Source organism: Bos mutus, chromosome 4, assembly GCF_027580195.1.
Source record: "Bos mutus isolate GX-2022 chromosome 4, NWIPB_WYAK_1.1, whole genome shotgun sequence".
NCBI classification, from domain to species: Eukaryota; Metazoa; Chordata; class Mammalia; order Artiodactyla; family Bovidae; genus Bos; species Bos mutus.
The window spans coordinates 337,566-351,529 of record NC_091620.1 but is presented as its reverse complement, the minus strand read 5'-3'; the positions used below and the strand labels follow the sequence as shown (position 1 = coordinate 351,529).

At 49.5% G+C, this 13,964-nt stretch overlaps 1 protein-coding gene across 1 annotated transcript; it reads right to left on the bottom strand.

The window, feature by feature from the left end:
* Nucleotides 1–248: 248 nt before the first annotated feature.
* AOC1 (amine oxidase copper containing 1) lies at nt 249–12,961 on the bottom strand. The gene is made up of 5 exons (XM_005910594.3): nt 12,722–12,961; nt 3,460–5,042; nt 2,218–2,503; nt 1,704–1,836; nt 249–1,279 (listed from the first exon to the last, which is right to left on the bottom strand). Exons 2-5 carry the CDS (start codon nt 5,036–5,038, stop codon nt 1,010–1,012), a joined length of 2,268 nt encoding a protein of 755 aa, XP_005910656.1. The 5' UTR covers nt 5,039–5,042; nt 12,722–12,961; the 3' UTR covers nt 249–1,009.
* Nucleotides 12,962–13,964: the final 1,003 nt, after the last annotated feature.

Below are 13,964 nucleotides of genomic sequence, written 5' to 3'. Positions count from 1 at the left end.
TAAGAGACCCCAGGGAGACCCCTTACCCTTCTGCCATGGGAGTATGCAGCGAAAAGTCAGAAGTCTCTGACCCAGAAGAGGGCTCTCACTTGACCTTGCTGACACCCTGATCTTGGACTTCCATCCTCCAGAACTGGAGGCAGCAAACTTTTGTTGTTGATAAGCCACCCAGACCGTGGTACTGTACGATGTTATGGAAGAACTTGAAACTTTCCGGCCAACCCAATATTTTGTTACAGCAGCTCAAATGAAGACAATGGGAAACCACTTTTATTAGAATCACGTGTTATCTTTCAAGGGTGTTTATGAGTATGTATATTTCTCTCTTCTCTTATACAAAGATTAGCATGCCATCTATTGTTCTATACCTGTTTTCTGAGCACATCGTGAAGCTCTTCCCTATCAGGACAGTGAATATCCCTGTACATACGTTTCTTTCACAGTCACCTACGAGCGCGTTGTGTGGGCACTGCAAGGGTTATTAAGATCTGTAGGCTCTCTCCTGTAGATGGAGGTTTGGCTTTTTTTCCAGACTTTGACAGTACAAACAGTCCTTCAGTAAATTGCCATGTACATCTATTTTTCCTGGATTTGTAGGTAGATCTCCAGAATAACTCCAAGAAGTTGGGTGAGTAAATCAAAGGGTAGAGGAGGCAGCAGTTTCACTGGATTTTTCCAGTGTCTTCCTGGCCTTGCATTACTTGGCATGCCCATCAGTGACCCCTAGTCTCCCAGGAGGGAGCCATCAGCCTCAGATTCCTTAAGCTGACCTCACAGGCCAACCTAGTATTTCGGTGACTGTCATTTGCCATAGCCATGGAGGTCTTCTCTGGGGTGGAGACCAAGGCCTTGGGTTTCTCATCCGTGTGTGTCCCACATGCCCGGCCTGGGGTGTGGCCTCATCCACTGTGCCTCCCCCAGGAAGCTGCCCCAGAGGGGTTTATCGTCTGTCCCTGGAGGAGGGGGGGCACTTGGGCTTCAGGTGGGACCCAGTGGGGGGCAGGGGCCTTCACACAAGCCTGTAGGTTCCATTGTAGCTGAAAGAGGGAGGCTTCAAGCAGTCCCCCTCTTCCTCAGGCATCCAGCTCTGGGTGTAGGTGGAGCCATTTTCCAGAGGTCTCACGATTATGAGGTCTCTGGATGCCAGGGACGGGTCCTCTGGGAAGAAGTTGAAGGGTCGGAGCAGAAAGCCCACGGAGTTCCCGGGCGTGGTCGTGTTGGGGATGTCTTCTGCGTGGGGGATGTGCAGGAAGCCCACTGTGACCCAGGCCACCAGGTCCTGCAGGAGAGAGGGGCGGGCCATGCTGAGGAGGCTCAGAGGAGAAGGGGCGGCCGGCACCCAAGCCCCAGGTATAAGGAAGGGCAAATCTGGTGAACCCGGAGCTGGGTCTCCACCCAGTAAGCTGGTCCTTGCCCTACTGGGACTCGGCAGGGATCCTGGGACCCAGCAGGGATCCTGGGACTGGACTGGGATCCTGGGACTGGACAGGAATCCTGGGACCTGGCAGGAATCCTCGGACCTGGCAGGGATCCTGGGACTGGACAGGGATCCTGGGACTGGACAAGGATCCTGGGACCTGGCAGGGATCCTGGGACTGGACAGGGATCCTGGGATTGGACAGGGATCCTGGGATTGGACAGGGATCCTGGGATTGGACAGGGATCTGTCTCAGGGTGGGGCTGGAAAAAGGCAGAGCTGGTACCTCGTCTTCAATGTTCTCATTGTTGCGAAGAAACTCCTCAAAGACGACAGGTGGGTCCCAGGGGTCGTTCTGGTTGTAGACGCTGCTGCTGTATCTCTCTGACTCCCGGTATTTGGTCACTGCCAGGGGGTACCTGTCCAGGCAGAGAAGCCGAGTGACTCTGGGTGTCGGGAGCCTCCCAGCCCCTCCCAGGGAACATTGTCAGGGTCAACAAAGGGGGAAAGTTACTGCCTTCCCCTAAATGCAGGATCATCCCCTGAGAGTTAGCCAGACTGTCAGTAGAGGCTCCGGGGCTCCGCAGGGGCTCTATACCCTCCATCCCCAAACACAGAGCCACACACCCAGGAACATGCACGCGCGCACACACACACACACACATGTGCACACACCCAGATATAGCACTGGATAGATTCAGAATCTCATGAACAGAAACACAGACACACACAGACACAGGGAAACACAGAGACACAGAGAGGAGCCTCCAGTCCCCGCCAGCCTCCTGGGCCTTCCTCACCTGGCCCAGGTGACAGCCCGCTCCTCTTGCCAGCCTGGGGGCAGCACTTGGTCAGCCATGGAGTGGATCTGCACTCGGTAGCTGCGCTGGTGGCCCCAGGGGTTCTGTTCAGGGCTAGTAAAAAGCAGGTATTTGGGCAGAGTCTGTCCGAAGCGGAAGGCTGCCTGGCGCTCCCGAGAATACCGCATCTGCTGGAGAGCTGGATGGACTAGGCGGTGTCCTGGGCTCCAGGGGTTGGTGATGTTTTCCAGCTTCATCTGCAGGGTCTGGAAGCTATTCTTGGTGCCTGCGGGTGTACAGAAAGGAGTTGGAGTCAAGCACCTGGAACTGAAGCCTCCTCATTCCACCTTGGGCCCTCCGTCCGGGACCACACCCAACAGCAGACCATGGACTGAAGGGGATGTTGAGGACAGGCACTGAGCCAGATGGCAGTGGAGGGAAGGGGCTGAGGAACTAGAAGACAGCTCAGAGCTGGCACAGCAGCAGCAGTGACTCCACTGTGACCCTGGGTATTTCCTCTTGAGAGCAGCATCCAAGCCTGTTTGCTGCAGCTGTGGTCCCAGAGACAGGCAGATGGCCTTTCCCCAGGGGGAGGGGCCATGTCAATGCCCTCTGGGTCAGGAACAGACAAGGGGGAACAGGAGAAGCTGCCCAGCTGGTCCTGGGGGCCTGTTCTAACACGGGACTTGATATCAGGCCAAATCCTGTCATTACACCCATGCCATCTTTTAAGGCACACATGCTCAGTCACTCAGTCATGTCCAACTCTTTGTGACCCCATGGGCTGTAGCCCACCAGGCTTCTCTGTCCATGGGGTTCTCCAGGCAAGAATACTGGAGTGGGTTGCCATTCCCACTCCATTGGAGAAAAGCTTCTCCAATCTTTTCTGGTGACACCACTAATTTAAGAGACACAAGGAGTATTCCCAATGGTGCTGCATCCATTCAAAGCTCCAGGCAGGGACGTGTCTTACACCTAGGCAGTACCCCCTCCCCGCCGTGCACACCTTTGCACAGGGTCCATCCTCCAAAGGGGTCAGTGCAGGGGCAGCCCCTGGCACTGTTCACGTCACCATTTTGCAGGAGCATACAGGTTTCTGCAGGCCCTACACCTCCAGGCTGGGCAAACTTTCCTGACATTATGTTTCTACGGGAGACGCGGCACCATCATCTCCCAGGAGTGTGAGTTATCTCGGGGATGCAGACATTTGGCTAGGAGGGTGGTCCCAAGCCCGGGTCCTACCTGCCACATCCAGGTCGACGCGGTAATGCACAAGGTGGGTGTGCATGTTGCCGATGAGGTGGGTGTGCAGGCGGGTCCCGTGGCGCAGGCCCTCGGGGGTGTAGAAGGTGGCATGGATGTAGCCGGTGGCGTGCATCTTGGCCTCCATCACCCCGTTGGGGTAGAAGATGAAGTCCCAGATGTAGTCATAGTTGTAGACCGTCGACGTGGTCCTTAGCACCAGCGCCTGACCCTTGAGCCCCGCATAGAAATTGAAGCCACCGTTGAAGTTGGAGTTAAAGTGCCGCCGGATAGGCACCCCTGTGGGCATCTCGAAGAGACAGAGGGCCCGGGGGTAGAGGACGGGGCCGTCGTCGTCGTAGTAGTGGAGGGCGTCCACGAAGGTGGCCATCTCCGGGCAATCGATGCCAGGGGCCAGCTCATAAGTGACGCTGCCCAAGCCCCAGCCCACATCCATGTACTTGGTCTGCATGCCGGCCGGCGTGTGTCCTCCGTACAGTGCCACGGCCTCCTGCACGCTCACCTCGTAGGCTACGCGCTCACCGCCGAAGCGCACGTCCAGGACTTGCAGCCCCGAGGATGAGCGCAGGCGGAAGGAGAAGCTCCAGCCGGCGTAGCGCACCGTGTGGCCGTCCAGGCTGTAGCGCGCGCCCTGGGGCTGCACCAGGCGGGGGCCGCTCTTAGAGACGCCCAAGTCCCCGCGTAACTGGTAGGAGGAGAAGAGGGCCGCCTCGGGCAGGTTGGCTCCGTCCTTGCCCTTGGCGAGCGGGTCCCCCAAGACCACCTCATCCACCTCTCCGTCGTCGTACTTCTGAGCCAGCTCCTCGGGGCTCCGGTAGAACCTCCCATTGTACCAGACCCGCTCCACTGTCCAGTCCCGGGAGTTCGGGCTTCCGTGGTCCAGCAGGAGCTCCATCCCAGTGGGGTGCAGGAAGTAGCCTTCGATTTGCAGTTGCAGGATGAACCAAGAGCGGCGCTGGCCGGAGGCCACGCCCCGGGGTGCCACGTCGGTGAAAGTCAGGCACCGCTGGGAGCAGTTTCCGAACACAGCGCCCGCGGTGCGCCAGAAAAACGCGCGGAGGGGCTTGGTGGCCTCCTCCAGGGTGTGACTCAGAAGGGCATACTCTGCCTTGGAGATGGGCCTGGAGGCCCAGGAGGCCTGGTGCCTGGGCCTGGGCGGCAGGTGTCGCAGGTAACGGGGCCTTGGCAGCGGCCCCACGGCAAACTCGGTGATGTTGGGCTGTTCCTGGGCTCCAAAGAAGATGATGGCTCGCGCCTCCCGAACGGGAGGCCGGTGGCCTTTATCCAGAAACTTGAGCACGTGTTGCTTCTTGGGCAGCAGCATCTCAATGAGGAACACGGAGTTCTTGGCCACGGTCAGCGTGTTGGACGGCTCCAGTCTCAGCTCCTTCTGGGACCAGAGGAAACTGTGCACGGCCTTGAGCTCTTGGGCGCTCAGGTCCGCAAATACCCTGCCTTTGTCGCCTGGGGTCCGCGGGGCGCCCTCTGCCGCCGCCAGCGTCTGCAACACCAGGATGGCCGCGCTCGCCCAGCCGAGGGCCAGGGCCTCCCGCCCCATGACTCTGGAATGCAGCAGAGGAGATGAGCTTGGCAGTTTTGTGGGAGGAAGTGGGTGTCCCCCAGGTTGGGTCTTGGATTACCCTGGCCCTTGACCTCATGGTTTTCCCACGGACTCACCTCCTGGCTTGCAGTCCTCCGATTTGAATTCTGCTCTCTCCTCCCTGGTCTGTAACCTCCCTGGTCTGTAAACCTCTTTTAGTCCCATGGATGCGCTTACCTGTGCAGACTCCTCCCCTCCTCTGTGCCTTATCTCTGCGGGGCAGAAGCGCTATCTCTCCAGCTTTAGGTCACTCAGATATTCACAGTACCTGTACCCCAAAATGCTACAGTGTGCTGGCTGTGCCATGGGTGTTGGCAGCAAAACTGTGTTGTGTCAAAACGGTGTTTTTGATACAACACAATGTTTTTTATATGGATAAAATTTGAAATGTAGTGTGGAAGTTCAAAGAGTCGACAGTTCTAGGGCTAATACATGGTACCACTAGGACCAGCTGTGTGATCTTGGGCAGCTTGCTTAAACTCTCTGGGACTCCATTCCCACAACAGTGAAATGGAAAATAACAATGCAAGTACCTACTTATGGAATTGTTAGGAAAAATCAGTTGGACAATAAGGATAAAGTGTTTAGCATAAAGCCTGCTTTCTAGGAAGCACTTGAGAAATGCAAACTACTCATTTTTTTTTTCCCAGTAGTCATGAAGAATGTGAGAGGTGAACCATAGAGATGGCCGAGCGCCAAAGAACTGATGCTTTTGCACTGTGGTTCTGGAGAAGATTCTTGAGAGTCCCTTCCTAAAGGGAAATCAACCCTGATTATTCATTGGAAGGACTGCTGCTGAAGCTGAAGCTCCAATACTTTAGCCATCTGATGCAAAGAGCTGACTCATTGGAAAAGACCCTGAAGCTGGGAAAGACTGAGGGCAAGAGGAGAAGGGGACGACAGAGGATGAGATGGTTGGATGGCATCACTGACTCAATGGACATGAGTTTGAGCAAGCTCTGGGAGATGGTGAAGGACAGGGAAGCTGGTGTGCTGCAGTCCATGGGGTCGCAAAGAGTCGGACATGACTGAACAATATGAGGATACATTCTCTGGTGTCAGAATGTTTAAACTTATGAACCATGTAGAGTGATTTGACTGGTTCAGTTGTAGATCTGTGCCCACACAGGTGAGGGGGAGAATGGGGTGGCTGGCCCTGCCAAGCTTCTTTGGCCTCTTCAGTGATGCCCCACAGTTGTGACCACTTGGCCTCAGGCCAAGGCCATGAGGAGGGCACCTCAGGATGTCATCATCCCAGGGGGCAATTTGAGGTGATGTCCTTTTCCTGTCCATTGTGAGGGGAGGCTGTGGTCAGGGTCTCATGGCCCACCTCCTGGAGCTGGCACTACAGTCTTGACCTCCCATCCCTGGTGGGGAGTCTCGGGGACTCATGTGATCTCTCCAGCCTGAAGGGATGGGGAAGCTCTCAGGGTTGCTAAGTGAATCCAGAGCAGAAAGATAAGCAGTGAGTTCTTGTTCTACTATTAAGTTTTGGTCCAGCCTAGCTTCTTTTTTAAACTAGATTTGACTTGGAAAAGTTTTAAGTTAACAGCAAAATTGAGAGAGATGTACAGAGAGATCCCGTATATCTCCTGTTTTACCTCCCCCCCACCCCCACCACGTAACCTGACCCACTAACAGCATCCCACACCAGAGTGGTACCTTTGCTACAATCTGTGGCCCTACAGTGATACATCATTGTTACCCAGTAATTTACATGAGGGTTCACTCTGGGTGCTGTACATGCTGTGGGTTCTGACAAATGTGTAAAGACTTGCATCCATCTTTATGGACCATACAGAGCAATTTCAGGGCCCTCAACGTCCTCTCTACTCCAGCTCTTCATCCTTCACTTCCTTCCTGACCACTGACCTCTTTACTAACCCAGGCAACCACTGATCTCTTTACTGTCTCCATAGTTTTGCCTTTTCTAGAATGTCATGCCGTCAGGGTGATACAGCGTGCAGCCCTTTCAGACTGTTCTCTTTGGCTCGGTAATATGCGTTTATGTTCCTCCATGTCTTTTTGGTATCCAGGCCCCTTTCGTCTTAACCTCTGATGAAATTAAATTTATATTTTAAGGCAGGACAAGAAAGAATTAAACATAGAATTTCCTCTCTGTGTTTGTTTGGGCCTCCTCCTTCCCCTGCGCCCTAACATGCTGTGTGCGTCTGTGGTATGCGTTAACCAGAGCTCCTCAAAGATGGGGGTGCTTGCTGTACAGTAAAGATCCATTTTTTTTTCCTTCTTCTAATGCTAGCAATGTAACCTCTTAGAAGATCACTGTTCTTTCCCAGCTCTGTAGGGGCCATGGTGACTTGCAGCTTGCTTTATATATGCCTACCTGGACTATGTATTTTTGGTGAACTTAATGTAAAATATCAATATATTATTTTGATGTATGACCCCTTTGTCTTGAAAATGTATAAGACCATGCCTTCAACTTCCAACAAGTGGAACAGTTCTCAGAGCTTTCTGAGAATCTGCTTCCAGGGTTATAATCCTCTGTTAAACTCAATTAAAATCCCCTGTTTTTCTTCTTAACTTAGTAGTTAATTGAATTTTCATCGACATTTTCTTGGCACAGTTGGCAGTATATCAGAGGCACCCAGAGACCACCCTAAACTGAAGCTCGGTACCAGCACAGGCTCTTGGAGTCCCACCCAGTTTTTGGTATTCTTCAGGTGCTTTGGTGAGGTCTCCTGATATCCAGACATCATTGCTTTAAATGATGTCCTGAATTTTACTGGACCTATTTTTCATTCTCTTTCTTTAAGAAAACACTTTTCTTGGCTGTGCCATGCAGCATGTGGGATTTTAATTCCCTCACTATAGATCAAACCTGTGCCCCTAACGTTGGAGGCACAGAGTCTTAACCACCTGACCACCAGAGAAGTCCCTCGAGCTGTTTTTCCTGGGACTTTTCTGTTTTTCTCTGAGTCCTAAAGTGGGTAACTGTACATTTTCTAGGCAGGAGACCTGGGGGATTTTCTTAGGTGGGGACCCAAGGGAAACTTTGGCATGAGCCAGGTTGGCTATGCTTCTTAAAGATTTGGCTTAAATCGGAAAGATTATGTGTATATGGTCTGAACAAACTGTTTGCCAGTGAAATGAAGACCGAGCCTGCTCAACTCCAAAGGGAAAAGGACATCTGCTCCTTCCGGCCACAGGGTGCTTCCAGGCCACTGAGAACCTAGCGGAAGTGTTTGAGGATCTATCCTCGTGATGTGTAGTGAGTCCACAGAGGGTCTCAGTATAATCATTAAAAAAATCCTGCTAGCTGGGCAGGCATAACAAAGGCTGATTATCTCGAGTTCTGAGCACCCAGGGCAGTTTTAGACTGTCAGAGGGAGGAACCAAGACATGTAAGAGAGTCAAACTGACCTGGGATAACTCCTGGGGCAGCTAGACTCAGAGGCAGCATGAATTCATGTAATTGGAACAAAGCTGGTGCTTGCAGGTACTAATCTTCACTCTTAAATGGCCAGGATGGAGCTTTTTTGACATTCTAGAAAAAGCCAGCTTGATAAAAGACCTTTTCAAAATTCTGACCCTGAGAGAATAAAAATATTCTTCAGAGGATGCTTGAAGGAAGTTATAACTCATACTACGTCCTTGAAACATAAACATGGCTCACATCACCTAAGACGACAGCCTTAGCTCAGTTAGTAGACCTTAAAACTGGAAAGAGAAAAGAAAAGGGAAAGAGGCTTTTAAAAACTCAAGTAGGAAAATTATGACATCTCTATCTGTGTCTGTCTGGATATGTTTGTCTGTGTGTACGTTATAAATACGGTATGTCCCTACCTCTGGATAGTGTTACCAAAATTAATTTGTAAAAGAGCTCTTTTTGACTTAAAAGTAAGTGCTTACAAATCAAATATTTCTAAATGTAACTTTAGCCCACTTCTTAAAGGATCATGTGATCCAGGATTAACTTTTAATGACTAAAAACCAGTTTAAATTGGTAGTTTGATTAATACAGACATGTCTTTAGAGTCTCACCATTAAGTATAACACTTTCATTGTACCTTGGTTTACTGAAAATCGATAAACACATATTATTTCTGTTCCAAAATTTGTAATGAGATAATTAATGGTATGATGATATTTTCATAAGTAATAGAAGAGAGATAAGGGGAACTGAACTGAACTGAAGGGGATAAAGCCTTTTGGGTAAACTTTCTTAAAATAATATGTTTTATGGTGTGTCCACCTAAGAACACTCTTGATGAAAGTGAAAGAGGAGAGTGAAAAAGTTGGCTTAAAGCTCAACATTCAGAAAATGAAGATCATGGCATCTGGTCCCATCACTTCATGGCAAATAGATGGGGAAACAGTGAAAACAGTGTCAGACTTTATTTTTTTGGGCTCCAAAATCACTGAAGATGGTGACTGCAGCCATGAAATTAAAAGACGCTTACTCCTTGGAAGGAAAGTTATGACCAACCTAGATAGCATATTGAAAAGCAGAGACATTACTTTGCCAACAAAGGTCCATCTAGTCAAGGCTATGGTTTTTCCAGTAGTCATGTATGGATGTGAGAGTTGGACTGTGAAGAAAGCTGAGTGCCGAAGAATGACGCTTTTGAACTGTGGTGTTGGAGAAGACTCTTGAGAGTCCCTTGGACTGCAAGGAGATCCAACCAGTCCGTTCTAAAGGAGATCAGTCCTAGGTGTTCTTTGGAAGGACTGATGCTAAAGCTGAAACTCCAGTACTTTGGCCACCTCATGCGAAGAGTTGACTAATTGGAAAAGACTCTGAGGCTGGGAGGGATTGGGGGCAGGAGGAGAAGGGGACAACAGAGGATGAGATGGCTGGATGGCATCACCAACTCGATGGATGTGAGTCTGAGTGAACTCTGGGGGTTGGTGATGGACAGGGAGGCCTGGCGTGCTGTAATTCATGGGGTCGCAAAGAGTTGGACACGAGTGAGTGACTGAATTGAACTGATTGTCTTAATCTGATGCTTTTCAAAAATGCCTGTAGGGAGATTTTCTGCTCCCAAAATAAGTTAGACTCAGTAGTGAAAGGACTTCCACCTTGTATGAGGGTTATTTTAGAAACAGCTCTCTCATGTAAGCCTGCTGAAGATGTAGTAATAGGATCTCCTTTAATTGCTTATGTCCCACATTCGGTTGAGTCTCTTCTAAACTGCCACATGCCGCACAATTCTGTAAGCCAGCTAACTTTTTAAGAAGTTGTTGCTTTCTCTTCCCAATACTACCTTGATTTGATGTAATAGCATTAACATTGCAACTTTGCTTCCAGTACCACAGGAAGAAAGCAACTATGATCACATCTTGTTAGCAGTTTATCTTCTTGCTCCCAGGAATGACTTATAAGAAGCCTATTGATAAGGCTGATCTAATTTACAGATGGGTCCTACTTATGGGATGAATGGGACATTATCAAGCCAGATATGCAATAAGATCCACAGTGGACATAACTGAAAACTTTCATTTGCCAGAAACAAAGTCAGCACCACAAGCCAAATTAATTACCTTAACTCTAGCTTGTCAGCTAGCTAAAGGCCAGGTAACAAATATTTATACTGATGTTCAGTATGCTTTTTGAGTGGCACACAACTTTGGAATGCTATGAAAGTAATGAGGTTTTAAACCTCATCATGACATCTTATACCAAAAATAGAAAACAGGTTGAAGAGTCATTAATCACGATCAGTTCAATTCAGTCGCTCAGTTGTGTCTAACACTTTGTGACCCCATGGACTGCAAGATAATGGATTAATGGTTAAATGGATTAACCATGATACAACTGCCAAAACAGCAATTATGAAAACAACAGAGCATTTCAAATTTGGCACTGTGGAAGCTGAAGGAAATCAACTTGCTGATGTTGCAGCCAAATGGGTAGCTTTAAATATTCATCCCGTCCAGCCTCCAGAATGTCCACTGCTCTCTGTTAACCCGGCAAACTCAATGAAAAATTTATTTCTATGAGCTCAAGAAATTACCACTAAAGAAGAGAGACAGATTAAGCAACAAAAAGGGGAAATTTTGACCCCACCACACAAATACGGGTTAGACCCGATAAAACAAAAAAAATAGTTTCGATAGACATGTGCGTGGTTAGTCACTCAGTTGTGTCCAATTCTTTGTGACCCCATGGACTTCAGCCCGCCAGGCTCCTCTGTTCTTGGGATTTTCCAGGCAAGAATACTGGAGTGGGTTGCTATTTCCTTCTCCAGGGGATCTTTCTGACCCAGGAATCAAACCTGTGTCTCCTGCGTTTCAGGCAGATTCTTTACCTCTGGGCCATCAGGGAAGCCTTGTGCCTCTCTATGTGTGTTCAAAATTCCTCCTAAAATAATGATGCCTGAATGACTATTGATCATATCTATTATTTGATATAAAATAGTGACCATGCATAGTGCACATATAAAGCAAAATTGGCGTAAGTCCCCCTGTACCACTTAGAGTTGACTGTCAGTCTGTGGCAAGCATTCTACTAGCTTAACCCCTTAAAAGGTAAGAAAGAACTGGGGTATTAAGATGGGGCATTGGGGGACATGATAGATCCAGGGCAGGTAAGCGACCACCATGGCATTGGGGGACCAAATACTGGTTCACCTAATGCTTTCTATCAAAAGATTAATGATCAAACCGGGGTGGGGATGATGAAATAAAACGTGCATTTCAAACCAGGACAAGAAAAAATTAAACATAGAAGTTGCTATCTGTGTTTTTTTTTGGCCTCTTCCCTCTGTCCCCCACTCCCTAATGTGCCAGATATGTCTGCATTACTCATTAACCAGAGTTCCTCAAAGATGGGGGTGCCCACTGGACTGTAAAGATCCATTTTCCCCCTTCTTCTGATGCTAGCAATGTAACTTCTTAAAAGATCAATGTTCTTTCCTAGCTCTGTAGGGGCCATGGTGACTTGCACCTTGCTTTATATGTGCTTACCTGGACTATGTATCTTTGGTGAACTTTTAGTAAAATATATTATTTTGATGGATGATCCCTTTGTCTTGAGGATGTATATGACTGTGCGTTCGATTTCTAACAAGTAGAAGAGTTCTCAGAGCTTTCTGAGAATCTGCTTCCTGGGTTATAATCCTTGGTTTAGCTCAAATAAAATCCTCCTCTTTTTCTTCTTAACTTGATAGTTAACTGAATTTTCATCCACAGTTCTTATCCCCAAATTGCCTTCTGCTCTGCTAAGGAGGGAGATGTGGAAGAGACCTGAGGTCCTGTAACCTGAGCTTGGCTATTCATTTAACCTTTCCCGGTACAATCCTTGGTTGCAGTGTCCAGATGGGCGGCGGCCGAGGTAGACTATAGCAATGAAGCCATGGCAGAAGGGAGAACTCAGTGGCCAGTGAGACCTCCACGCTGGGAGATACAAAACATACCCTCTCCTGCCCATGGCTCATCTCCAGTGCTTGGAGAACAGCGGCCACCTCCTGGCTGCACCTGTCCCATTTCAGCCCTGGGTGGTGTGTGCCTTGGAGTGATCCTTCTGGGCTCTCACCCCTCCCTTTGGCCCCCTACCTCTTGTGTCTTTGTTTCTTCTGACCCTCCACTCCATGTCCACCTTCCCTCACTGCCCCCCTCCCCTCCCCAGTTCACCGCTGCTTGGCTCTCCCTCAATACCCTCCCCTGCCCAGAACATACCTGTGTGCTCAGCTCCGGGCTCACCTCTGCTGCAGCCTTTGTCTCTGACTCCTTGAACTTTACAGCTGGACCTTGCCCCAGGGGGAGGGACGGAGTGAGGCTTGTGCTGACCAAGGTGGTGACCTACGGCTCAGGAAGCTCCACAGTGGGCAGGGGCAGTGCACGAGGAAGTGTGTGGGTCTCTCGTGGCAGTGGCCCAGCGGGCTCCTGTTACCCCAAGTTCCGAGTATGGAAACTCCCCAGTCTTTCACCACTTCAGCAGCTGTGTCCACTTCTGTTTTTCCCCAAACACCCATGCCGTCTATAATTCCCTGTCATTCCTTCTGCTGAAGCAGCACTTTTCACAAGAGTTGCCTGTGTATTCTCCACTATGATCTGCATTGGCATAGTCTGTTCAAGTAGGTGGTGAGTTTCTGAGGTCAGAGATAAAGATAAGGAGAAATTTCCTAGCAAGTACTTGCCAATGTGGACTTCCCAGGTGGTTCAGCGGTAAAGGATCCTGCGATGCAGGAGACTTGGGCTCGATCCCTGGGTCAGGAAGATTCCCTGGAGAAGGAAATGGCAACCCACTCCAGTATTCTTGCCTGGAGAATCCCATGGACAGAGGAGACTGGTGGGCTACTGTCTATCGGATTGCAAAGAGTCAGACATGACTGACTGCCTTTCACTTTCATACAGTTCGTGAGGTTCCCACGGCAAGTATACTGGGGTGGTTTGCCATTCTCTCCTCCAGTGGATCACATTTTGCCAGAATTCTCTGCTATGATCCGTCCATATTGGGTGGCCCTACATGGCATGGCTCATAGCTTCATCAAGTTACAGAAGCTCCTTTGCCACGACAAGGTCTTGATCCTTGAATGGGGTTAAGAAGCAACAGTTAGAACCCTGCATGGAACAACTGATTGGTTCAAGATTGAGAAAGGAGTGTGACAGGGCTGTCTGCTGTCACCCTGTTTTTTTTTTTTTTAACCTATATGCTGACAACATCATGAGAAATGCCAGGCTGGATGAGTTACAAGCTGAAATCAAGAAAGGTGGGAGAAACATCAACAACCTCAGATATGGGGATGATACCATTCTAATGGCAGAAAGCGAAGAGGAACTAAAGAGCCTCTTATGAGGGTGAAGGAGGAGAATGAAAGAACTGGCTTAAAACTAAATATTAAAAAAAGTAAGATCATGGCATTTGGCCCCATTCAGTTCAGTTCAGTCGCTCAGTAGTGTCCGACTCTTTGTGACCGCA